Genomic DNA, 27524 nt, shown 5'->3' with positions numbered 1-27524 from the left:
TGATTGCATTCAATCCAGAACTTCCCATTGAATTCTAAGGGCTCTGGAGAACACCATCAGTGACCTAATGTTTTCTGCCTCTTCAATTTAAGTTTCTTTGAAGATAAAAATAGATTTTTCAGTAGAACATCTTTCCTCCTTATACTTTAATTATATTATTCTAAGCCAATAATACTTTACATTGAAAATATGTACAGCTGTGATACTTCCAGAAGCTGTGACATTCTCTTAATATACACCTTCAGTTTTATTAAAGACCTTGTTAAAATTTATCCTGATTTCTCAATGTTAGATGCTAAGCTGTGGTTACAAGGCTGAGTTCTCAGTTTTATCCAAGAAAATGTGCTTCTGTAAATAGAATATGACTGGTTATTTTCCAGTTGCTCTGTAAGTTAAAACACAGCACTACTAATTTCTGCAAAACAAGCTCAACAAATCTGAGTACTTTTATTTCTGCTGCTAAGGAGCCTATGTGATCCACTGCAGGACAACCAAGAAACAGTTTGGTGATCTCTGGTTTAGATATCTATTGAATGACAACAGAGATCATGGCTTCATACTTGCAGACTACTGATAATCTGAACTAAAGCAGACCAGCATTAGACAGCATTTGACCAGTGAATTCATATGACACATGCCATGATGCTCCCTACATAAACTGAACTGATATGCTCTGAGGATACAATTACACTTCTGATCCTAAAATACATAACCTTGGAGAGAGTTCTAAGGAAGGAAAACAAGAAAAAGGAGTAATCAACATTTCCACTGGGAAAACAATCTCACTTTAGTCTGCAGTCTCCATCAAATACTCCCACAACCAACTTTAGCCTGCTTTGGAGCTTCACAAACAAGTCTAAAAAGTACTCTTAAAAAACCCAAACAAATAAATAAACCATAACCAAACAAAACCCAAACAAAACAGATCATATATTTATTTTGCCACCTAATGACAAGCACTAGTACTATATTACTTGGCAAAACTGGAATGTATTTATGAATCTGTGAAGCACAAGTTTCCTTCTGAGATCTCAGGACTTGAATTTTACTTTTAACTGCTTCTGGCTCAGTCTCAAGTTTCTATCCAGACATATGGAACTGGAGAATTAATTTTTTTGTCTGGTATGTAAAGTGGTACTTTGAACCAGCCACAAGAAAAGAGACCATATGAGTGGCTAAGACAAGTGGCATTATATTATATAAAAATTATTGTTCCACACAGAATTATTGTACACGCAACAATTAATGGAAGATACCACCAAAGTCCAGTTTATGCTTCAGTAAGTATCAGAGTTCAGAAAGTTTCCAGCTTAGTTTCCGGCACATTTCTCTCTTAATATTTGCACAGCAATATTTTCTTTTCCATCCATGACCTGTCTCAGAATTTTTCTGCTTGTTCACACTTTTCTATTGAGAAATACATCTAAAATACTTAATCCAGATTTGACCCTTCTCAAATTTAAATCTCAGCTTCCAATTGGTGACAAGTTTTAAAATGCTGATTTTTTTTTTCTCGTACTAAGACCAAATAAATCACTCCTTTACTGTGGCTGTTCAAATCCAAAGTGCTTCTCAAAAACCTGAGGCACTCTTTAGAAGGATTAAAAAACTATAATAGGATAACCCCTCAGAAATCAATAAACAAACATCTAATAATGTAATGCACACCACTCAACTTTTCTATATCAGGTGAAACATTTCTCAGTAATTGAATTTACCTCAGATCCTTTAGGAATGTTGATGATCCACACAGCTGCCTGAAATTAAAACTTGGAATATGATTCTAAGTAATTTTATTTAACACACAATAGAAATTTATCACTGAAAGACTTGTGTCAAGGGTCCTACAGCATCTTATCTAAAAGGATTGTGATTAATTTTCACTTGATTCAGCAGTTGCCTATGTTTTTATTACTAAAGCCTCCAAAACACTTGGCAAAAGCAGCACTGCCATGATGAAATATCTCACAGTGAGTGGTGCTGCACACTAAAGGAAACTCAGACTGGGGTTGTCCCCAGTGCAGGACTCTGGGGCTGAATCTCTGCTGACCTACCACTGCTCTCTCTGCACTTCAACATGGCACTGAAGATCCTGTCCTCTAATTCCTGGTCTTACAGCTGAACTGGAGGTGAAAAGAAAGTAAAATGTTCTATTTTGGTTCTTCCTACTTCAAAGATTGTGTTTTTTTTTTCCTATGGAGCTACTACTTGGAGATAAGAAAGCAAGGAATGATCTGATAGGATTGCACTACTAACTATTGCCCATTGTTATAAGTCTGTGCCTTTTTTTCCCAGAAAATGAAGTTTTACAAAAGCTGTTGTTTTCCACAGCACCAGCTGTTTTTGTATTTTCAGAAACTCTATTTCAGCATAAAAGGTATGTAATTGTAATCACTCTGCTAACTGCAAAGAGAGACACCAGAGGTATCAATCAGCTGATGTGAACCAAAGGAAGGATCTCGATGCCAGCCCATTAGCCAAGACTTTTATCCCAGTGCCTGTGTTTCATGAATCTCTCTACCTCTGGCACACATGGAACGAGCTGTTGGAGAGAGCTGCTCTGTGAAATTCGTAATGATTTTTGCTCAAGGCAAGAGGGATAACAAAGAACCACCCCCTCAGCAGCCAGAACAGGCAGGGGTGGAGGCTGCCCAGCGAGGAGCAGCAGCAAACCCGTGCAGTGGAGTCCGGGGAAGATGCAGCCTCAGGTTCAGCAGCTTGCTCAGGATGGATGTGACCACTGCACTTCAACACAGGAGCTGAGCAAAACTAACAAGGAACAAACCCGAATCTGATGCTTTTAGAAATGAAGTCATGGCCTACTTTTACTTCCTGACCCCAGGCAAATGATTGACATTGGAGCAGACTGTGACCTGTTTAGACTGGTTTAGTGTGTCAACTGCCACCTGGTTTTATGTCATTGAACATGTAATGAGGCTCACTAAATAAGGCAGACCTAACCTAGAAAACTGCATCAGTCTTCACTTATATTTTTAGGGTGATTTCTTCTCAAATAAATTTACATACCAACCTGAGTCATTCACTGTGAAAGTTTGTACAAGCTTTCCCGTGCTATCAAGAGAGATTAAGGACTCTAGCCAGCTACTTGGTGTTACTTTATTCTGACTGGGGTGATTTTTCTGTCTTTTTTATTTATTATTATCATCATTAGTGTTTTTTTTTTTTTTAATGAACTCTCATATTATGTGTTGAAAACCTGCAGAGAAATGGCATGCCAGAACCAGAAGCTTCTGTGTTTTCAGGAGAGAGGAAATTCCAAAACAAAAACTGAGAAGTCATGTGCCAGCCCCAATAACTGGCCAATGCTGCTGCTCTTCCCCAGTAACAAATTAACATTAACTATTTTTATTACTAGCATTGGACCTGGGTGAGGAAGCAGGACTCCTGCTGCACATTTTCCTAAAGGTGACTGGTGCAGCTGTTTCAGATGGGATTGTCCCAGCCTGCTGCATTTCTGGGTGCCCTGCTGAGAGAGCCAGTACCACCCTGGAGCTAAGCTACACTGCCCAGGGGACACTCAACACTCGCTGCCTTTTCTTCTCCACACCCCAACAGTGAATCAGCCTTGTCAAAGCCTGTCAAAGGGCAGGTTTGTGGTAGCCCTGGCTGTGGGCAGGCTCTGCCCTTGAAGGAAGCAGCTGGTGGGCAGAGCGAGCTGGGAGAAGTATTGTGGCCCCACACAAACCCCAAGATGGGCCATAACAGTATGACTCCAAGGCCAAAACCAAGCTTCATGCTTGGCTTGCTCTCACAGAGATGTATTCCTGCTGCTGTTCCTAGTAAGCTCACATGAGAAGTAGGGCATGTGTCAGCTGAAGCTTAACCCTTTTAAATTTTTTCCCCTGACTGAACACTTCTTAAAAAAGGATGATGATTTAGTCTCATTTTCAATGTTATTGCAGCATTGGAAGGTCTTGGATTAGGCTTTTGGATGTTCAGTCGACTTCTGGATCTGCTGCAAAGCAATGGCTTTAGGCAGTGCCTATGTTTTGAAAAATATGCAGATACTTTCTGTGAGTTGTTCAAACTGCAGTGCTGGGTCTAAACTCACTGACCTACTTTAACTTGGATTTTGAGTGGCTGAGTTTCAGACTTATCTTCATTTTATCTGGATGTCAAATATTTCTCAGTTTTCAGAATTATTGTGCCTGGGTCTGTCTGCAGTCAATCTCTTCTCTGGGTAGGTGGTTTCCTGTCCTAAATTTTCATTGCTAATTGTAGTCACTCCTAACGCACACAAAAAACACTGTTCCAGGCTACAATATCAGCAGTGCGTGCTCTCATCCCCAAGAGGCCTTCAGACATCTGGGGCATTGTGCAGTTAAGTACTTTCACATCTGAACATACTGAAACAAGCACATATAGAAAAATACTACTTGTGACGTGTTTGTTGCCTTAAAACCGAACAGCTGGCGGGCTACCAGAGCACCAAGTCCATTTGCAGGAATGGAAACCGAGTGTTGAAGGGAAGCGCAGCCACGAGGAGTCACACATGGAGAGAGATTAGCATCTTTGAAGGCTCCCCATTCACAGAGGCAGCTCAGACTGTGTCAGTTGGTGTCCTTTGTTGGGAAAGGTGGTCCCAGATCTCAGATCCTGGTGGGCAGATGTTGCTGTTCCCATGTGGAGCTCCCGTTCGCTTCCCTGGAGCCGTCTGGCGGCGTCTCCGCTCGGCGGCACGCGCCAGCCGCTGCCACAAGTTTTCCTCGCGAGGGATTTCCACACTTCCCCGCGGTTGTGCAGGCTTCAGCTTCGCCAGGGTGAAAAAAGAACAGCAGTTCCAGGAGTCCAGAAACCTCCGTCCCCTTCGCTGCGTGCCTTTCAGTCTCTGCCACGTGCTTGCTTTGAGGAGTGGCCAAGGCTCCCCCGCAGAGGGTGACACTGATGAAATGGCTATGATGCCATTTCTCCACACATGGCACACCTTGCTGAAAGGGCTGTGGAACCCTTAGATGGAAGCCAGCATCAGCTCATGCAGTGTCTCCTGTATCGTGCTAGCACCTTACTGCAAATTTCACCACGACAGCTCCAGCAGGCTCACATTTCCTTAGACTACCTTGACTCTGAGTAGCTCGTAGATGCGGCACAGTGTAGATGCCACACCACTCACAGTATTTTTACTTTGTCCTAGCAATACCTCAAAACACTGTGTTGGTGGTGATCCAGCTGGCTGCCAGATTTTATTGAGTCATTGGCGGAGGAGAGCTGCCATCAGCAGAAGTGCTCTCCTCACACCCCATCTCCTCCTTCCTGAGCATTGCCCAAGTGCCCCTGAGAGTCCTGGCTCTCAGAGCCCTCTCCTGGGACATGGCACAGTCCTTCTGTTCACCCAGGAGAGGAGGAAGTGCCCACACCCAGCACCTGTTTGGTTTTAGTGTGTGCATCATACCTGATGGGGTCAGGGCAGCGGCGTGCCCCAGCCAGAGCAGCACATCCGTGCACTTGGCGCCAGGGTAAGAGGGTGCAAACGGCTTTGACATGATCCAGGCAGGCCCAAAATAATCTCAGCTCTTGGCAGAGCTGACACAATTTGTATGAGAAGACTTCAGGCTAGTCAGAACTCATCAGGAGACACAATAGATCTGCTTTTTAAAATTGCATTTGAAATGTTTGGGAAGTTCCTCTTCTTCAGCTTGGGGTTGTTCCCCCCACCCCCCTCTCCATTTTTGGATTTACAAAGGTATGGCAGTGGATAGTGCACATCTTGCATGCAAATTCTATATATTTTCCAGATGTTTGGAATATATATGGCTCTTAGATGCCACCATCAAATGCCCTGCCTGGGCCCCTCCTGTGTGCTCCTCCTGAACAAGGAGAATTGCCTCATCTGAGTGCACAACAGAAATTATTTTTCCTACTCCCATCATGGCACAGGACCACTACAGCCAGGGCCCTGACACACACTCCAATAGCCCTAGTTTTATGTATTTTTAAAAAAAACAACTTTGCAGAAGAAAATACTGTAAATTTAGCACCAGCAAGGACTCATCCTGTCCCACAACCTGATGGTCAACACAAATATGGTACAGCAACAGAACCTGCTCCTCTGCTTCAAGCTACACCCATGTGCTTGCAGTAGGAGTTAATGAATTTATTTAAAATCCCAAATCCCACTCCTGGTAAAATCCTTGCTCCCTACAATGTACATGCCAGGTACAAACCAGGTACATGCCAGGTACACCATGCCAGGTACAAACCCTTGCTGCACAGAAGTCCTTTTTCTTTTTTTTTTCTTTTTTTTTTTTTTTAATAGGAGCATAAACAGAAGCTTCTTCAGCAAACCATAAAGGTTTGAAAATATCCATGATACGAATGCTTGCACACTGCTCCTGCAGATACCTGGTTTCCCAAAAGGGCTCCATGAGGCACGGGACTGGACAGCTACAGGCTCTAGGGACAGATCATGGTGCTGTGCCTTCCACTGGATCATTGTCTTCTGTCCTGGAACTAATTGTTTGTCTACAAAAACAGATGATGGCCTGATTAAAACAAAGCATAAAAAGATATATTACTCCTTTGCAAAGCTTGCATGCTCTCTATGCATCCCAGTGTAGGTGCTCCTAACATGGCTTTAAAAAAGCTCTTCTCTCAAGTGGTAAATGATTCATATCCACTGGGAACACACTGGATTTAGATATGCAGATTGAAAAGCCTTGTTTCAAGAGACCGCTGGCTTCCCTGGAACAGAGACACAGGTTCAGGTCCTGCCCTGGCAAAGCCACATGCAAGAAAACCAGGAGCTCATCACAAGAATGCCTGAGATCAAAATTTCATGGACTCCATAGCAGCAGCATGGCCGCTTGCTGGTCTTCTTTTAAGTAGATAAGGATCAATCACAACCAAGTTTATCAAATCATTTCTTGTCTACAGAGCCATAATTTACTTTGATAGAAAAACGTAAGCCCCAGAAGTGTTCACAAATTTAATGTTGTGTTCTTTTCTTTGTTTAAGCTGGGACAATAACAACTTGCATTAAAATGTTAGGAACAGTTCACAGTGACACTGTACCGTTATTAAAAAAAAAAAATACCAAACAACCCATCAAGAAAGCCACCATGGGAATTATAAAAGATGGGGCTGGCAGTGGAGATGAAATTCACAGGCACGGCTGAATTGGAAGTTGTCATGGTACCACTGCTACTCCGTGTGAATCACAGCACCATCAGCCCACCCTCTGAAAGCAGCAGTTTTGCCCGCATACAAAGCAAGCAAAACCTCAGAACAAACTGTTCTGTACCTCCCAGGAACTCAGTGTTCACTCTGATCTAGCTGTCTGGATCCAAAGTTGAAAAAGTGGTGAGATTTTGGAAAAATTAGTAATCTTCTGCAAGCTAGTCTGGACTCCACCTTGCCATGGAATTATGGAGTTGCAATTTTACAACCTGTGGATTAAGTCAGAAGCAGCAGAAACAAGTACCTTGTCAATGGACAAAATAAAAATGAGCAGAATCCCTCTCAGTAATCAATGCTTTTATTGCTATTAGCCCTTTTGTGCTCTGCTACACATTGTAGCATGGATAATTCATCATTACCTTGTTAAACTTATTTTGCAAATTTTTACTTGAATATGTGGTCTAAGGTTTGTTCCCTTTATTGCTATGCTCCTAATAATAGTGTGCAGCCAAGTGTAAAAGATCTTCTGTCTTCTCAATTAACAGACTATTAAGCTTTCCCCTAAGAGTAATAAACTCCTGAAAACTGGCAGGGGCAGCAGTCCACAGATACATCTTTTTCCCCAAACTGCAGGTTTCTCTTTCCAGATCTGTGTGGAATGTTCTTAACCAGATTTTGCTGAAGACATAAACAGAAGGTATATTCCCACTAACTACCACGCTAAACAGATGAAAGGTCATCTGGTATACAAGTAAATATTTCAAAAAATATTTCTTTCATTAAGTATTTACTCATGGTACACGAATAATCTTTAGAGACTCTTTCTCAACAAGAGATATTTTTTCGAGTAGGGCCACAGCATCCCTGCAAGAGACAGCTGGAAAAAGCAACATGTAGTTGAATTCACTGACTTTGAAGCATCTGCACTGTTATGAAATAAATGTAGGAAGCTATCAATTCCAGAACCCTTGCTCTGAATTGAGGAGTTGGGAAATGCAGAAACTGAAGACAATGGCAAACTCTCCCTCTCTGAATATGCACTCTCAAGTGCATATTCAGATATCTGGGAAACAGCACGTAGTTTGTAACTATACCTATATTTGTAACTAAATGCACTGTTCTTCAGCCCTCAGTGTCCCCCCCACAAAGGTAAGCCAGGTGAGGCTGCAGAGGTGAGGTGTTACCACACTCATTAAGTTATGCCACAGGAGAGCCAAAGCTCACACCCAAAAGCAACAGGGCTGCTCTCTTTTCTCAGTGCAAAAGTTAAGGCTGGGCATTCACAGCTTAACAGTCCCAGGGTCAGAAAGATGCTCTTGCATATTTTTGAAAAAGAGAAAGAATTCCTCCCTGAAATTTATGATCTTAGAAGAAAGATTGTCTGCCTCTCCTCTCCCTAGTTTGCTTAGAGAGCAGCCAGGATCATCTGCTACCTGGAACTTGGTTTCCTGTGAGTGTGCAGCCCCAGTGAGTACACAGTAATAATATGAAAAAAAGAGAAGGTGGAAGGAGTTTCTTTTATGATTTATAGAGTGGGTAAAGTCTTCTACTTCATCAGACTCTGTTTAAAACCATGGCTGGTTTGAAACCTGCCCAAGAGCCATGCTATACTAGCCACAATTTGTTATTTTCTTATCCCTTGCAACCAGAAACCAAGAAGATTCCCTAAAATTCACAACTAGGAAGTCCCATTACATTCTTTTTCAGCTTGCTGTGATAAGATGGTACTGTCATAACTCACCTTTAACTAAGCAAAGCTTAGCCTTGAGTTCTGTGTGGGGACCACCCTCACACCAGGTATACTTCTGTCTAAGTTAAAAGCAACAAAATATAAACAAAGGGAGGCACCGGGCCACTCGGAGTCACTCCCTCCACATGGCTTTTCCTGCTTTTACCCCACTACTACTCATTTGTCAAATCCAGATGATACTTTTTTTTTTTTTCTCTCAGCACTTTAATAAGCAACTTCTTTTTCATCCACCTTTGATCTTCCCTTTTCTTCCTTCACACTTATTGGGTTCATAGATCTTTCTTTTTTAAGGCACCGCTGGACAACCCCACAGCAATAGCAATACCTTCTGTTTTCTGATCACCTCAATAACATGGGCCATAGATAATCATTCTTGTTTTAAATTAAGAAACAACACACTCCTGAAATAAGGATAGCCAATGCCCAGGCAAGGAATTAATTAAATAAAGCTTTCCCCTCCTCTACTCTTGTTTTATTTACAATTTTTCTACATTTCCTATGGTACTGAATGCTCTGGATTGACTCAGCTCTGAAAAACCATCTCAGTCCCATCTGTAACCAGTGTTCCTTGACCAGCTCCAAATCAAGCTCAGTTGTCATTTTGTAGTTCCATACATCCCAATTATTTCCCCTTTCCTTCTTGTCTTCTCCTCTTGATATTCAAAAGCTCCTTCAATCCCCACCATAAAACCTTTCCTTCCAGTCCCACCTGCCTCACTTTGTTCCTCCTTCCCCCAGCTGCCTTTCCAAGTAGGAAGTCATCGTTCTCCAGCATCAAGGATAAAATTCACCCTAACAGAGGAGCTGGTGTCAGGTCCACTTAAGTTTCCAAAGAATTTCACCTCAGATGACTTTCCCCTCTCCTCCTCCAGACTCATTCCTTTCACAATGCTTTTCAACAATGACCTCAGCCAGATTCCTTCACTACTGCTAACTTGTACCAGCACTTAATGTACTTTATGTGCCCGCAGTGGTTTTTTCTGAGTTTGTAATAGGCTGCAAATTCCTTGAAGCATGTCTCATTATATTTTTGTATAGCTCAACTCACTCTGCCTCTACTTAATAAATAATGGCTACTCTACAAGAATGCTCACTACACACCCCTCCTGCTTTAAATACCAGCCCTTGCATTGTCACCTTTCTTAAATTTTTTTTGTCTGCATGAGTCATTGTACCCATCTTCTGTGTGTGTACATACACATTCATGCTCATTGACATTTCTCTCCACAGAAAGAAATGCTAAAGTAACCCTCTGCACCAAAATTCCTTACTTTGCACATAAATCTAACCAGTTTGATTTAGCTGTAGTGTCAGGTTCGAAGATTTTCCACTTTTTTATTCTTTTATTTATTTTGTTCTACACTTATTTTTTATAAAAGTTCCCCTTTCCTCCCCCAAAAATACCTAATCAGAGAGTATAAAATCACTGTTTGTGTTCTCCAAGAAAAGCTATTTTAGACACGAGACCCCATGTTTAACTTGCCCTGCTGTTGCTGTAAGAAATATATAGCAGATGATAAACAAACAACATTCTAAAAATACACAGAAGTCTTGAATACTGGAACTAAGCCTAAGTGAAAGAGCTTTATCTTGAGGAGAACACAGCGAGGTGGAGCCTGGCTGAGAAAAACACTGGCTCCCACAAGCACAGTCACAATAAGGCACTTTCACTGCTGCAAGGTCTTATTTACTTGTCCAAGCCTATTAGGGGTTAGACCTGCTCCACAATTGCAAGCCTGAGGTCAGCTTTCACAGGTTTCAGGTACAAATTACAGCCAGTGTCCTGTTTCTGCTTTGGTTATTCACTGGCTTCAGAAAGCTTTCTTTCATTTTCCTCACTCACGCTGGCTTTTAAATTTGTTCATTTAATGCCCCTCAAGTGAGTTGCATTTCCAAAATGTTTCTCTTACAAGTACATTTTAACCTAGTTTTACTCAAAGGTCTCAGGTGAGATAACCCAAGCAGGGGCAGGCAGGGTTAGAGAATGTGATTTAAATAACCAATGCAGACTGGAAACTGCATCAGAGTTGTGGAGTTCACTGGCTACTCTGTGATCTTTCACTTGCCAAGATGTTCCTGACCACATCATAGCAGTGCCATCACTGCCAGGGATGCTGCCATTTGATAGGAACCCTCACATTCAGGTGCTCTAATTTCAAAGGACAACCCATGTTCTATGAATTTTTATAGACCCAGACTTGAAATACTTCAAATTATACTCTCCTGTCTATATCACATATATGTGAAGCTGATAGTCCAGTAGCACTGAAGTTTCTCTAAAACAAGAACTCTTTTTTTTTTCCACCTATTTTGCAGAGAAATCCTGACATATAGTATAAGCCCCACCTGAAATTTCATCAAACTCCTGAGTCAACTGCAATGCAGATCTGGGGTTCCTCAGTAATAATTTGCAGACCCATCAGTATTCTCCTCTCTGTGAGGGTTGTGGTAGGAAATAGAACAAGTCACGACAGGTTACAGACAACCCCTGAAAGCAACACAGATCTGTTTCTCACGGATGCTGTGACAGAGCCACGCTTGCTCACGGCAGGAAAAACGCAGCAATTGCTGCAGAGATGAGATAGCATCTGGAACTTCTGCTGTGGAAAAAGAAAATACAGCAAACAGAATTCCTACTGTCACAGGAAGTCTCAATCGTTTTGGCTTTATAACCTGACTTTGTTTGCTCAGATGCTGAAGGAAGGTATCCTGGTAGCACAGCACCTCTCCTGAGATCCTTTTCAGTGAACTCAACCCAGGCATCCTTCCCTCCAGACTGGGACCCACTGTGTATCCCCCAACCTCACTGAGCAGCAGCAGCCCCTGTGGCCAGCAGGGCTCCATTTTATTGCCCCTTTTATAGCAGCTCTTTTAATCCCTGTCAGGTCTCAGGAATTTGAATATCAGATAAAAAAGAGTTTCTTGTTAAGCACTCCTTTGACCAATAGAGTGCTGCAGCTGTGTCCTGGCCTTAAGGCATTTCAGAACAGAGATTTCTGTGCTTCAGAACTTGGTCTTCACTCCAGGGACTGAATTTTGCCCCACAAATGCTGTTCTCATCCATCTGACCCTTCCCCTCCTGGTTCCCACTCCAGAATAATACTCAGATTGAGCAGAGAAGGAGAGTGAACTCTGAGCATCCGGAGTGAAACTGCAAAAAGCAAGAAGCTGGGCCCTGCAATACAGATGTTTCCACAGTTGTCAAGAACCTGATCTCCTCTGCTGAGCTCTCTACTTCCCTGTAAGGCATAGAATTCCATGCCACAGGCAGCCATGTCCCACATCAAAAGGGACAGCACTGTCTGGGCTCCTGTGGAATTGTGTTTGCTTCAGGCCAACTGGGCACAGGCTCAAAGGGTGACACTGGCACAGCTGCACCATTAATGTAGGCTAACAGGAACACAGAAGATGACTGGAAACCAGCTGCTACTCCTGCAGCCCATAATGTACTGCCAAAAATCTCAATATCCCCTTGATCTGAAGTGGGAGATAGAAAAACTGAACTAGGCAGACGTTTATACAGTGCTCAGAATCACAGATGACCAACATTACCATTTCCTGCTGCAGGCACCCCAGGAGAGAGGCACAGCAGTTAGCCTGGGTCACAGGAGACTTCTGTTCCACGCAGGAGCTTCCTGGGACTGTCAGGAGACATTTTGCAGCAGCACTGTACAGAGTTACAGGCATAATTTGAAATCAAACAAGTGATAGCAAGCCATATTGTTCTAGTAGAAGCACAACAAAAATGGTAAAAAAAAAAAGATATAAAGATGGCAGGAAGGCTGGAATAGTACCTTCCTGACTAAAGAAAACTAGGCTTTCAAGTGCTAGGCAGATGTTGGAAGACAATGAAAAAATCTGTTGAAACACTGAATACATAAAAAGTTGATTTTTTCTTATTTTATCCCCAGACCTTTTAAGTTTTAAAGAGTGAGATGTATTCAATACGATAGCTGCTGTCAGTTCCTAGACAATTATTCCTTCCACTTCTAAATTAATAGCTGCAAATCTATGCCATGCAAAAATACAGGATGATTCTTTGGGCTGTGAACATTTTCAGCAGGGGATTTCAGTGCTTTTTCTTCTTTTATCAGGAGCTGCCACAGTTTCGTCTGTGCTGGAAGCAGCTGCCACCAGCTCTCTGAGTCAGATCTCATGCAAATGGCAAAATTTGGCCCCCTGAGAAACAACCACTGCCTGCACCACCATAGTGCCTTCCCTCTGGGAAACAGGTGATGGAATAGGATGGGAGCAGGCAACAGGCTGATAGCTAGCTAGACCATGCTGAGGAGAACACTTAAAAAAAAATCCCCTCTCATTTTCCCCTTCTGACCTTGAACCTGCAGTATTCATTCTGTGCCATTTTCAAAAGGAATTTTTTTTTTTTTTTTGGGGGGGGAAAAAAGCTTTGTGTCATATACTTTGCTTCTTTCTGCCACAGTAAGCAGCATTCTAAAACAAAGGGGGTGCTGGGGGTAGCTGCTGTTAGATGTCATCACCTCTCTTCTCAGTGTGCAGGCACTATGCAATGCCTTGGGTGAATGCTTTCAGAGCAGAGACCAAGACACAGCATTCAGCATAGCCAATGCATAACGCAGTACCTTAGGCAAACACTTATTTCAAAGGAGTTGTCTAAAAATATATACTTCTTTTGTCTCCTCTGCCCTTCATGGGTGATGACTGGGCTCCTGTGTAGTTTAAAGATGAGATGAAAGGACTCAAAATAATAGGTAAGAGGAAGGGGGGAAATGGCATGAGAGTTAACAGTTCCTTACACAAGAGACAGACATCACTGTATGCAAGGATTACCTAAACTGTTCTTTTCCAATTTTAAACATATTTACATGCTGACCAACCAGCTCCTGCTACTTGTTCATAATGAAATGTAAAGCTCCTTTAGATTTTGGACTAGGAAGCAAGCAAACCTGCATCAGTAATGCCCCATGATTTCAGTGGTGGTACTGATCTCTGCACACTCAGCCAAAGGTGTGCTGGGCTCATGCCAAGCCCCGTGGGCAGCAGGGCAGGGAGGGGATTCTGCCCCTCTGCCCCGCTCTGCTGAGACCGAGGTGAGCAGAGGGATGGAGCAGCTCTGCTGGGAGGAAGCTGGGGTTGTTAGTCCAGAGAAGGTTATGGGAAGACCTTAGAGCACCTTCCAGTGCCTAAAGGGGCTTCAAGAGAGCTGGAGAGGGACTTTTCACAAGGGCATGTGGACCTAGGGCAGAGGGAATGGCTTTAAGCTGAAGGAAGGTAGACGTAGATTTGAAATTTGGAAGAGACTTTTTGCTGTGAGGGTGCTGAGGTACTGGAAGAGGTTGCCCAGGGAAGTTGTGGCTGCCCCATTCTTGGCAGTGTTCAAGTCCAGGTTGGATGGTGCTGTGAACAACTGGTTGAGTGGAAGGTGTTCGTGCCCATGGCAGAGGGGTTGGAATGAAATTACCTTTAAGCTCCTTCCCAAGGCAAGCCATTCTATGAGTCCACAACCTATGACATGAAAAGCTACACAATATTTTTGCTTTCTGGATCAATCTAATTCTTGCTGCAAATGCTAATGAGGATTTTTTTACTGTGGCCATGTTAAATAGCAGAAAATGAAGTGGGATTAGAAAGTAAAGGGAATTTGGGAATAACATCTTGTAGCTTGCATTTTAAGATTCGCCTTCACTCTCTTCCTTCACTTTAAAGGTGATGTGGCACAAAAGCTAAGAGCCCAAGTCACTGGTCCCCTACCACACACACAGAGGACAGGCACAGCTACACTCCTGTGGGGACAGCACACATCACTTGAAGGGACACAGACTCCCTTGGCTGTCCCAAGGTGAATCACTGAGCCATGTGTGAGGCATGTGAGAGTCAATGAGGCTTCTTGAAAAAACCCAACACCAAACCAAAGGATTCTTTCAGAGTAAAATGTGAATTCAGGGAAAAAAAAAAAAAAGAAATGTGCAATTATATCAGCTACTGGAGGAACTTCCCTCTTCCACAGAAACTCTAGTAAAGCATTTCCCAAATCACAGCATACAAGAGACTGAGCACCAGGGCATCCAACTCCAAACCATCCTTGAATTTCATCACTTATTCTCACTTGGTACCTGTGATGAGATTTGGGGATTTGGGCATGGAATCCAGTCAGGCAGAACTTGAAAAGCTGTACATTTTGCTAGAGTTACAGAGGTGCAGATAGGCAGATATACTGAGGTAACAACAGACTCCATGTATCTGTTGCAGTGGCTACCCAGGACTCATCTGCAGAAGTAACTTTGAGCTCGGTACTGAAATTTTTGAAGGAACTGGAGCACACAAAAGGGTATGGACTCTCCAAGTCAGCAGCAGCTTCCATAAAGACTGGGGCCAGAGAGCCCCCACTAACATAGAGACTAGCCCACTTTGCCTCCTATTTAGTGAGAAATTTTAACCACCTTTCCAGACTAGACTGGATGAAGAGAATCCAGATCATCTGTACTGTGGATGAGGACAGTTCTCTCTCCATCTCTCCCCAGTGATGCACACCACAATGCAATGAAAGCACACACTGACTTTAATTGTGGAAGCAGGCATCAGGTTTATCTAACTGGCATATTCACAAGTCAATTATGTTTGTTTTGCACTCAGCTAAGTTCTGAGCAATTTAACCAGAAAAGTAGTCTGGAAATAGTGACAAATCTCCTTATTCATTAAGACTGAGCATTCCTTAGAAAGCCAAATCAAAGTGGGCTGCTGTGAGCTTGGATCAGCATATGCTCCTTCATTAACAGCATTGATAGCTACCAGCAGAGAGGATTTTTATGCCCCCAGTTCGTGCCATGCTCCCTTTGAGTCACTCTGACAATCAAAAGGAAATAAAAATATTATCAGCAATTACTGCCTGCATATCCTAGCCTCTGCTCTAGGCTCATATCAAGTCCCTACAGACATTCCCATGGGTGTATTCCACAGCCCTAATGTGCCAAGCTGTGCCATACAGCAAAACATTGTCATTGTTTCAAACACACATTTTTCCTGGCAACTTTACAGTCACTGAAGAATAATTTGCTTTACTTTTCTTATTTAAAGACATGTCTGTACTACTGCAGGAAGTTTCTCTACTCTTGTAAAGGTTTCCACAATGCACATCCCTGCAAATGATCTATCAGAGTCCACACCAGTCCTTGACCCTGCAGCTCATTTCACTGAGGAGCAGAGAAGACTGGGGTGCCAAGTCCCATGAATACAATTGCTGTCCCCTCTGTCCTCTGCCTCCCCCCCAGTTTGGAAATCTCTGAAGCAGAAATGAAAATTCCTTCATGCAGCAGCTGTTTCGTGGAAAAAACCCAACACCACATGCAATTTTCATTCTGTGAGGAACTAGATGGGGATCAAGAAGATTCCATGTGACCACAAGTCTGCCTGTGAAGAGTTCACTGGCAGTGTGAAGCACTCTTGAGTGAGTTATTGTGAATCACCAAGCAAATGCTGTTCACATTCACTCAGAGGGGAATGGTTCTTGGGATATCACAGCCCTTCCACATCCTCACCACCCCACAGGCTGTTCAGCACACCCTGCCCTCAGCTCCACTGCCCTGCTTGTTCTGGTAGACACTATGCAAGTTTTACTTGGTGTAACAGCACAACTGAATAAATACAGTGAATTTACAAGAGCCTGAAACCCCCATCAAGTAATAACAGAGAAGTCAGAGATATTCAGGTGCTCCATGGAACTGTCCTAGGGCATCACCACTTAAGAAACAGAGGTAGAGCGTTGGCTTTGCCTGGTGGGCAGACTCAAATCTGAAAGAAACACAGCAGTGATGAAACCACGTATTTCAATAAATTATTTCCAAGCTGGGCTGCCATTAGAAGATCAGACTGGCTCCTTAGCAATACTGCTTTTTCAGGTGGCTGCATTGTGGCTCAGCCATTGATCCCTCACATCAAGCCTGCTTACAGAGAGAAGAGTCTGTGCAGAAGCTGGGTCAGGGTCCTCTCCCTCCGAGGCACAGCTGAGCATCACTGGTGGCATTACACCCAGACTGCAAGGGGATAGATCCAAAGGGAGACAGCATCCCCCTGCTGCTCCATTTTGGACACTGAACAATTAAAAAGCTCAGTCATACAGTTCAGGAAGCCCTAGCTGAGGTCTATGAACTCGGAATTACTGTTTTAAAATTACCTTTATGTATTGTATTTTCTGCTTTCCAGAATGCTTCTAAGGAACCTCAGGCAAACAATTTATTGCTGAGACCAGGAAGCACAGGATGATTCACAAAAATAGCTGTCAGTGTTACCCAAAACAGTCATGACCTATCCTATGTGATTGCTTGCAACTGTACAGCTCCAGAGACAGTCTGGACACCCTGGAATAAAAATTTTCTGGAGAAACAGCACTTGCACTAATGCTGCAATCCATCATTTGCAGTAATGTCATAAACTGACTTAACTCCAAAATATGATGGAAGTGCACTGTTAAACTTTTGTGTGGGCTTCATGGGCACACTGTGTTCAGTTATTATTCTATTTATGTTCTCAAGCAAACATGTAGAAACTGAGAAATCTTCTTTGTGATATGAACCAAAGTAGATTTTAGTGGGAAAACAGATCCTTCTGCCCTGCACGAGGGACCTGAACAATGTTTTAATATTCAAAATTATTTTCACATGAGAATTCCCACTTAGAGGCTTCCAGTTTATGGTCACTGATTTCAAGTCAATAAGCAGAGGGTATTTAAATAAAACATAATACAGAGCTTTGTGAAGTAAAGCTGCTAATCTGATTTAGATTGCTTCATTTCCAGCTCCACAACACTCAGCTTCCAGTCAATAGCCTTGCTGAAGGCTGTGTGTGCCTAAGTTCCTTGAGGTACTTTTGCAGTCAGAATTTGCATCAACAGCACTGATGCAAAGAGCCCACTAACACTCCAGTAACACAAAGTACACATGAAATAAAGCAGATTTAAAAACCATCAAGACAATGCATTTTTCTCATTTATTCAAATCTTCTGCAGGAAGTAAACACTGAAAGATTTAAAAAAACTTCACACTGCAGTATGTACAGTTTTGTGACATCACATGAGGAAATTAATTTCTAATAAAAAAAATGAGACCAGTTAAATTACTGAAGACACATCACAATAAAACTGGTTGTGGTAAAATCCCGAATTCTTATGTATGGCAATGAAAATCAATACTCCTTTGTTTTACAGGGATGGAATAGTCCAGGTACAATATTTCAATTACGCAAAATGGAGTCCTGAACTTGCATGACTTATTATAGTTGTATGAGCACTTCATGTTTTAAAAGTAGGTTTGCATTTTTTTTTCCAGACCCTTTTGAATTGAAGCACATTCTTTCACAAAGCTAAAATACCACAGCAGAAGTCATGTCCAGAAGTGGAATACTGTTGTGTTTTGAACTGACCTGACTTGTTAAGACTTTTTTTTTTTGCCAACGCACAGATGCACAGGGTCCCCCATGCACTTTTCATGCAGCAGTTAATCACAACTTTAAATAAAAGAATTTTTCTATACATTCTTCCAGACTTGCAACTGTATACATACATGCAAAAGTTTTTAAACCTATGTGATCATATTTACACTTATACATGGAATATACATAACAAAAAAGATTAAAAGGTTTTTTTCCTTTGCATTAGAACAATACAAAATATGTATTTTTCATTAAGGAAACCACTATTTACATCACCTTTTAAAAACCAATTTCAACATATTATAGGCGTAACAAGTCAACATATTTACATTATATATAAATATATATATAATATATACTTACCAGTTTACTCCTCTGTAAGATGTGGCAGAGAACAAACTGGTAATATCATGTCACTGACGTCAATGAGAGCTGTAATACTTTCACCAACATTTAACAGGGAAAATTTAAACCACTCATTTCTTTCTTTTAAAAACATTTGTAAATTAAAGATTTAAAAACATCACTAAGAGCAAATGGCTACGAAAAGTAAAAGTTATGGCTGAATTCCCTTTTTGATCTCATATAAACTTCTCAAACTGAGCTGCCCAGCTATGCGGTATCAGTAGAGAAGCCCTCCAGCTCTCCACTTTGGATTCTGTGATCAAGCGTCACCCACCACCTCCTCCTCAAGCTTTGGCAGAGGAGACACTAGAAACCTGGATATGAGTCCCAGACACTTCCCTCTGGAAAGCAAAGGAGCATCTGCGTGGCAGTTCCGAGTCAATCCCCAAATCCAGCGGCTTTGGGCGTGCCACCAGGCACTGGTGACACCCCCTCGAGCAAGGCACCGGGGTCTCCACAACGCAACTGCTGCAGCCCAGCCCTTCCCAGCTGAGTGGGGCCGGAGTTAATTCAGGTTAAAGTTCAGGCTGCAATTGCACTCCTAGTGTGGCATAGAGACAATTCCCCACCTCACTTCCTCACGGGTCTGAGAGCTGCTGGCAGCTTCCCCCCAGCAGGCTCTGCTGGCTGGAACTGGGATGTGCTCTCCCCTCCCTCCCTGCTCCTTCGATGGTGGGATCACACACCAGCACCCACTGATCCTGCACTGCTCTGCCTGTACAGCTGCTGCTGCCAAGATCTGCCAAGACCCCATTTTGCTTCAAATCTAGTCTAAGGGCCTAGAGGAAACAGGAGGTGCTGAGAGTACCAAGGGCTACTCAAGAGATGCCCAATTAATCTACAGGGACTGGTGGAAATCAGGGATCTTAGAGCTGCTTGGGAAAACGTGGCCAGCCCTACCAGTCCCTCCTGGGACAACAAACCCAGCTCCCACATCCCTCTTTTCTGGTGGAAAAGTCCCCGAGGATAAAAACAGCAACTCCTTTTTACTCACCCATGCTACAAGACAAAAAATAATTTAAAGAGCCTTTGGTCCTAAGGTGTCAATGCTGTAAATGTGGAGGGGGCAGATTCAAAGAAGACCTCTCTTCCCTGGGAGGGGGTAACACCAGTGATACTGGAGAATTCCATAGAGGAGGGGGCAGCTGCCCACTTAGCAGCTGACTGAGCATTCCCTTGGCACGTCCTGCCCTCTCTCAAGGGCCTCAGCCTTGTTACCTGCTGTTTGAGAGTGCAATGTCTACAAGAGATAAGATTCTTCCATGAACACCAAGTCCCAAACTTAAATTCTTGTATATTAGAGTTTACTGACGTCTGTGAGAATGGCAATACCCTTCTGTTAGCATCAACTAAAAAGAAAGCTAAATCCTTAACTGGTTAAACTGTTAACATTTTAACTTAACTGTTTTACAAAACTTTCAAAACTAAATGTTCAAAAGTATATATTATAACAATAGAATACCCTAGAATAAATACAAAGGTCAGCGCATTGCTCGATTCCAGTATTATTTTTTTTTAGGGTTAGAATCTCTTCCCCACTCCTCATCTCAACTTAGCTTTGGAGAAGTTTTTTCAGCCAGATAATTCCACATCCTCTCATGCTGTATTTTCCTGTGGAGCTCTTTAAGCAAATTATAACCCCGTATTTAGTCTGGGGACCATCTATTATTCTATACTGTATATATTTGCTACCTATATACACATTGTTTCAAGAAAAATAATCAATTAAGACTTTAAAAGACATTTAATGGATGGAACAAATACCATCTTTTTAATATTTCTGCTGGGTTGACTCATATAAAAAGAATTCAGTTCCACTGTCAATCCAAAATATACTTTATCTCATTAATGATTATTCTATGAGACATCTGAATTGTCATTGGGCTACTTATAAATGCAATATTAAAGACAAACAAAATTTTATTTTTATATTATACTTCAGACAATGACATTTAAAATGATATTAGATTTGTGTGAAGGTTTTAAAATATAAATCTTCTTTGTACAGCCCATTAATATATTATGCTTCACCAAAGTAACATAAAAATATATCTTTAAATTGCTCTGTTATTTCTCATAAAAACCAGGGGGAATGTTTTATACCAGATACTGCCAAATATTTGTGTTCCCTAAAGAAAGGTATCCCCCAGAGGGAGGCAAAATAGAATAGTGGTGCATTTTCCAGCGGTCAGACAGAAGAAATCCCTTTCAGTAGGAATTGCACTGGAAAGAGGAGGAACTGATCTTGGGCTGGGGACAGGGACAAGGGGGGGATGACAGCTTGCTCTGTCTCAGCAAGCCAGGAGTCTGGGATAAGGATCTCTGAAACCAAACCAGATGGAAAAGAGCAAAATGCCCCATCACTCATGTCTGCTATGCAGACATGGGATGGACACAAACAGCAGTTTTGTCATGTCTTTGGCTTGCAATGGAGAAAACAGACAAAATAAAACCAGAGTGAGGCTTTCATTATTTGTGCAAGACAATGGCTTAGCTGCTTGCTGATGGCAGAGAGGATTACCAGTGAAATCAAGAAGCCACAGAGAATTTTTTTTTTTTTTTTTAAGGGGAGTAAAAAGTCCAGCAAAACTTCTGCTTGCCAATATGTCATATAATTTAGAGGAACTGGATTTTGTCCTCTTCCTGCCCCCAGAGAAATAAGGGCTGCAAATGGAGTTAACACTGACAGTGCTAACGGGAAAGCAGAGCCACGCGACTCTTCCCCAGCCAGCAATTCTTTTAAGATGTCTCAGCTCTGACTGCAATTTTCAGTTCCTCCCATCTCAGGCTGATATTGCCAGATGTTACAAATCACAGCACAGGTGGGGATTGAGGAAAAGGGCAGGGAAGGATTTCTCAGATATATCCCACTATCCATTACAGAACATGACAAAACCACAGTTTTATCCTCAGTGCTACCTGGAAAATTATTCTAAAGCCAGATTTTCTGCAGTGAAAGGGCAGTGCATTAAACCATGTATCAGCTGTTCAGAGAGCAATAAATATTGGCAGATTATAGATTCTTTTCCCTGGTTGTAGGAAGAGGCCAACACATTTTTCATTAAAATCCTATTCCATCTTTGAGTGGAAGTCTGATGTGCTGCTTTAGTGCAGTTGCTATTCTTCCACAGGGAAGCAGGATGGTGCTGAACACATAATTCTGCTCATCCCCTTCACAAGCTTTCCAGCATTTTCCCCACTGAATAGATGTAACTAAGCCTTCTCAATCACACTACTCCAAGAGGCATTTTGGCTTTCCCCTTTTAGGCAGGAAAGTGACAGGAATGTGCCGACAAAAGGACTCATGCAGTACTTGCATGGCCTATGAAAATCTGCCTTTTTTATAAAAACCTAGAAAAACCTCTTAATTCTAACTAGTAACTCATAACTATGGCTAAGAATTCTGAGGAAGGCATTTGTTGAGAGCAGGGCAAGGAAGAAAAATATATTTTACACCACTATTCTGGCAGGACCACAAACAAGATTTAAAAATAACAATATAAATTTTGGAAGCACTAAAAAATACATTTCAGTGCACTTCAATTATTAACACTGACGCAGGTTTTCCAATATGACGAGCTAATACCTTGGACGGACTGCTCCACTTCTTAAAAGTTATTCTTAAAATTTCACAAAACATATTAAAACATTCAAGAAAAAAAAAAGTACACTGTCTCTATGCTCAGGCTTCAAAAAAATAAGGATTATTTTACAGGGAGGGAGGAAACGCAGCATTACCACCACCTAGGCTGTACGCTTACACTTTATGTGATACCAAAAGCTTGCAGATCCAAATAAGACTCTGATCAAAGAGTAGTCATAACTTAATTGGATACATACAGAATGTCTTTTACAAATTACAACCCTTCTAGTTTCCTTGTGACAATCTACTGTAAAGCAAATTTTATCTACATGTATTTTAAATAACATCACCAGAAAAATAAAAAGTTTATCAAATGAAAACGCTTCAATTAGACCATGCTTTTTTTTAAAATCATGCTCAATTTATACAGTAGTGAAGTTCATACTCATTTTTCTTTTTTTCTTTTTTTTCTTTTTTTTTTTTTTTTTAACAAAGATTCAAAACCGCTGATTGTAAACTCACTGAGGAGGCTGCAGTTTATTCTGGCTCTTTTTTGATTGTTCGCACTTTTTCCAGAAGTCCATGCACTTCTCCATTCACACCACCATGCTGATGGGAGGTGTTACTCCCCATATGGCTGTTGTAAGGGCTTCTTAAGTTACTAAAAGGAGTTTTAAGCTCTGTGTCAGATGTCAACTCCTCTTTGATTGTAACACGAGTTGAACTCTCAGTAAATGAAGGTTCATTCCAAATTTCTTTGTCGTGTGCTTCTTGGCTGCTGACAGAGCTGCCACCTTTCTGTAACATGTAGTACAATATTGGATTGGTTTTGGTCAGTCTTGGAGAGTCTTTCTCATAATCATTCTTGTCCACGCCCGTGATCACCCATCTGATGGGGCCCTTCTCACTGGGCACGGAACACATGCTGAACTGGTCGGACTCCAGCCTGGACACTGTACTCCCCAGATGTTCAGGGAAGGGGGAGCTGGCCGGACTTTTTACTGCTACAGGATACTGAAATGTTCTGTGATCTACACAATTGTTCTGCTGCACGGGGCTTCCCACCAATGATCTTACTGAAGAAATGGTGAATTCAGGTTTATTGATTGTTGCACTGGTTTTGTTTCCTTTTTTCTTGCCCTCTGTTAGTATGTTATTCCTATGTTGTGACAGATCTCTCTCACAGTTTTCAGAGAGAAGCAGCTGTTTCAACACATTAAAGCCTTTACTATCTCTAGACCAGCTCCTGTTTTCAGTTTCACTATTTGAACCATGACTTGCAGCATATTTAAATTCAGCATCACTTCTGCTGAATTTCAGTTCTTGCTGGTTAAGCAAAGGCCCATACAGTGCCTCGGTAGGAGAAGCGTGATTGTTTCCAGCATCAGACACATTACTTTTCATCTTTTTTAATGGGCTTTCCAAAGGCTCAGCATGAAGCTTCCTCTTCTTCGGTACTGTGCAAAGACTCTTGGATTCAAGGTGTGTCAGCTCGTTGTTTCTGTGACTCCTGTCCAGCTCATCTGCAGGGTAATTGTCTTGATTCTGTCTCAGCAACCTACTTAGCAGGCCATTTTTGGAAAAAGAGAAATCTTGAGGTGAAATAGGCTCAGATTTCACCTCCTCGGATGCTGGAGAAGCAGCTGTGTTTCTCTGCAGTGAATGAGCAAACCCTTGGAATTTGTTACCCTTGCATTCTCTTACTTGTTGTGCATTTGAATTATAAGGAACATTTGATTCGTCAGATGGTTCAGTTTTTATTTTCACCGTCAATATTTGCTCATTCAAAGCCTTGTCTGTCTGTTCTTGAGAACTTTCATCTCTTAAAAGCATCCTCTCTTTCTTTTCACTTTTACCTTTATTGGGAGTTCCCAGAAGCAGCTGAAGGACAGTGCGCCTTTCAAGGAGATTTTCTATTTCCGAACCTGGAAGTCCTTGTTCAGAGGGTGAGGGCTGACAACTGAATAGTTTGTTATTTTCTTCATGCATACTCAATTTATTCGTAAGCAGAGGGCTGTTCAATCTATCAATCAAGCCCACAGGTTTATCCATGTTCCCTGCCAGCAGCTGTTTGCTAGCTCTTTGTTCCTCACTCGACATGGAACTCTGCATGCCACACTGAGCCAGGTTCTGCAGCAGCTTGCTGGCGCTGAATGCCGAGGGGTTCTGGGGACTATCGGTCCTGCTCAGCTTAGCTCCTTGAATTTCTTTGCTTTTGGACAGGTCTATCAAATGTTTAGATGCAGAATTCATCAGTCTGTCTGTCTGGATGCTGCAGGCATAGGGTGGCGAGCTTCGCTTGACAGCCAGCGACTGGTGTGAGAGATTGATGGGAGAGTCTGCTTTTGTAGAAGCCAGCAAGGGGGGAGTGCTTAACGGAGTCATTCGGTTGGCACTGGGACTGTCGGTAACAGGAGTCCTTTTCCCAGTCTGTACAGTGAATTTTGCCACATCAGCTGTACTGTGTGGTCCCTGAGGATCGTTACTCTTGTCTACCTGCTCTTCACTCTTATGCCCAAGTAACAGCTGAAGCAGTGTTACTTTTTGGTGGGGATTCAGCTTAGAAGTTTTCGGAGTGTCTTTCTCTTCCTTGTTCTCTGGACAGGAAACTTTTGGATCCCAGTTACGAAGCAAGGACTGAGTCAGGTTATCCAGTGATGCAGGTGGACCTGCATCTGGTTTATCTGTCCTCTGTTTAAAGGATAGGTCTATAGGAAGACAGTTAGAATGGGAGCTTTCATCATCACTGCTGTCTTCTGTAAAACTGGGATTGTTGTCTGAATACTCATCAACAGTTGTTGGTGTGCTGCTGTCTTCAAAAATGCTGGCTCTCTCACTCTGCTCACACCCTTTGACGTGCTTGGTGGTATTCTGGCTTTTCAGCAGATGCAAGAGCAAACTGTTGCTGGGAGAGGTTTTCAGGTTACTCCTTTCCACAGTGCTTTTGTATCCCACAGTTTTGGGAGGCGAGTGCACGATTCCCACCGAACTCTGAAACGGTGCCATATTGCCTTTGCTAGCAGCTGTTTTGGGGGATGATCCTGCTTGACCATTGAGATGGCTTGTCATTCCCTTGGCCAAACCAAACTGGCCCATGTCCTTCTGAGCACTCTCCTGTAGCCTGGCCATTGCTGCAAGTCTCTCGCTTGCAATCTGATTGGCATTTTGTGCTTTTAAAGCATGTTCCCTGGAGTACTGCTGCAAGTGGGCTTCACTGGAAAGGAGCAAAGCCAGCTGGCTGCACGCTACGCTGGGCTTGGGCGAAGCAGCAGGACTGGATCGTTTCTCTACCATGCTTGCAACAGCTTGTAATCTTGCAGCACACGACAGGGGCTCATTCATCACCTTAGGGCTGCTCTGCACTGCATGAGGAGATTCTATAAACCTCTCCTTGGGCAGGTTCTTAGTGATGTCAGGCAGGCTGCTGTCCAGCTTCTGATCTTTTGCTTTGCTCTTCTTCAGCAGAGTCTTCAGGTGGCTGGATGCAACACCGTAGCACCTTAAATCTTTCTCCACTTGTAAAGAATCATGGCTAAGAGAATACCCTTGCTCCTTAAGACTCTGTCTAATCTGCTGTGACAGAGCAACACTCTGCAGCCTAGAGCTGAATGACTGAAGCAAAGAGGCAAGTAATGTGCTATCCTGTTTGCCTTTAGGCACATTTTCAACCATGCCAGCCAACAAAGCTTCCTTTTTTCCATCTAAATCCACAATGGAATCAGACAACCGCCTTCTCTTTGCTGCATTCCAGTCTTCTGAAGACTGCAACAGTCTTGCTTTTTTGAGGTGCAGCATGCCAGATCCCCGATACGTACTTGTGTTAAGAACGGGACCATTACTCTGGCAGCTGGGAAATATATTTCCTGAAATCTTAAAGTTTTGATCCTCCCCACTATGCCCAGTGGACTTTTTGTCAACTGCAGTACCTGAGCCTCCTGCTGCTTGATGCATTAGTAATCCCTCTAGGTAAGTTAGAACAACAGAATCCTGGTGCATCTCAGAGCCAAGCTCTTCTCCATGAGTCATGTTCAATACAAGTTTCCAAAAAGGCTCTGTTTCTGTTCACTTCAAAGACTAGTTTTGCTCAATCAAGATGCAGAGTTAATAACAGGTAGATGTCTACAGTGCTTTCTTAGAGACTTTCAGAAACAAAAGAAAATTTATTATCCTAAGCAGGCTTCTCCCAGTGTACACTGTTTGATGAGCCAGGTTTCCAATCATAGCAATCAGCTGATACTAGGATATTTTGGACAATGTCGAGGAGGAACACTCAAAACATGGTTTCACAGAAAAGAAGTTCCATTAAATATTTGCTGCCTTCTTTCTTCAGGAGGCCAGCTTGCTTTTCTTCCTTTTCCATCTCCACCAAGCACATAAAATTCCTAAGTCAAAAACACAAGAGAAAGAAAATATTTAGGATTAAGATATAGAGACATTTTTCCTTAAAAAAAGCCTCCAAACTTAACCCCCCCACGCATTGTCTTAGGCAGAGATATATGATACATAAACACATGCATTCCAGAAGAAACTAAAAATCAAATAAAGGACAAAATACATGGCATCCAATTTAAAAAAAAACATTATGAAAACAATTCTGAGATGAAGTTTTACACAAAAATTAAGCTTATCACAAGCACAGCTACTACAAGCCTTCACTAAATTTCACTAGTCTGCAGCTAAATATAAGGAATAGCAAACCTGACAGGAAAATCTTATATCACTCTAAACAGTTTTTAAAAAATCCATTGAATTTTACTTCACAGTTACATAAGCTTTTCTTCTGTAAATGTAAATACACAGAACATGCAGCCTAACACTCTTAAATTGAACTAACAGGAAAATGCAGACCTAAAGTTAATGTTTAGTTTCACATTGCATAAGTTCTCAAATAACAGAATAGACAGCATCATATATATGAGTACATTTCTGTTTGGCAGGTGGATGATATTGCTGAAAGTAGAAACAAAGTTGTTAGTGCTGCCCAGGCCTATGCACCAATGCAAAATCCAGTATGGTAACACAACAGGGGTGAAATCTATTCTTCTTACAACACCCAAACACCACAAGCTATTAGAACAATCATGTGATAAGAGTGGGGAAGAGGTTGCTTATGCTCTTGATGCAACACAAATCCTGGCATCAATATCCTCCCTTCCCTGGAGGATTTTCACCTTTGAGTTTTTTCTGTACATAAAATACACGATGGCAAAACCAAACCAGTTCTTCCCTGAAGTCTTGTTATTCTTCAAG

The 27524-nt window shown here is 42.2% G+C and overlaps 1 protein-coding gene across 8 annotated transcripts in view; it reads right to left on the bottom strand.

Annotated features, from left to right (window-relative positions):
• Positions 1 to 17831: 17831 nt before the first annotated feature.
• Positions 17832 to 27524, bottom strand: part of NRIP1 (nuclear receptor interacting protein 1) — a 72926-nt gene continuing 63233 nt past the window's right edge. For all 8 annotated transcript variants that reach the window (XM_021532371.3, XM_021532369.3, XM_021532370.3 and 5 more), the window contains one exon: positions 17832 to 26656. In XM_021532371.3, coding sequence (XP_021388046.1) covers positions 22812 to 26300 — 3489 coding nt within the window. In that variant the 5' untranslated portion in view covers positions 26301 to 26656 and the 3' untranslated portion in view covers positions 17832 to 22811. The remainder of the gene's footprint in view (positions 26657 to 27524) is intronic.

Source organism: Lonchura striata, chromosome 2, assembly GCF_046129695.1.
Source record: "Lonchura striata isolate bLonStr1 chromosome 2, bLonStr1.mat, whole genome shotgun sequence".
NCBI classification, from domain to species: domain Eukaryota; kingdom Metazoa; phylum Chordata; class Aves; order Passeriformes; family Estrildidae; genus Lonchura; species Lonchura striata.
The sequence above is the reverse complement of the archived record's forward strand: the minus strand, read 5'-3'. Positions and strand labels throughout refer to the sequence as shown.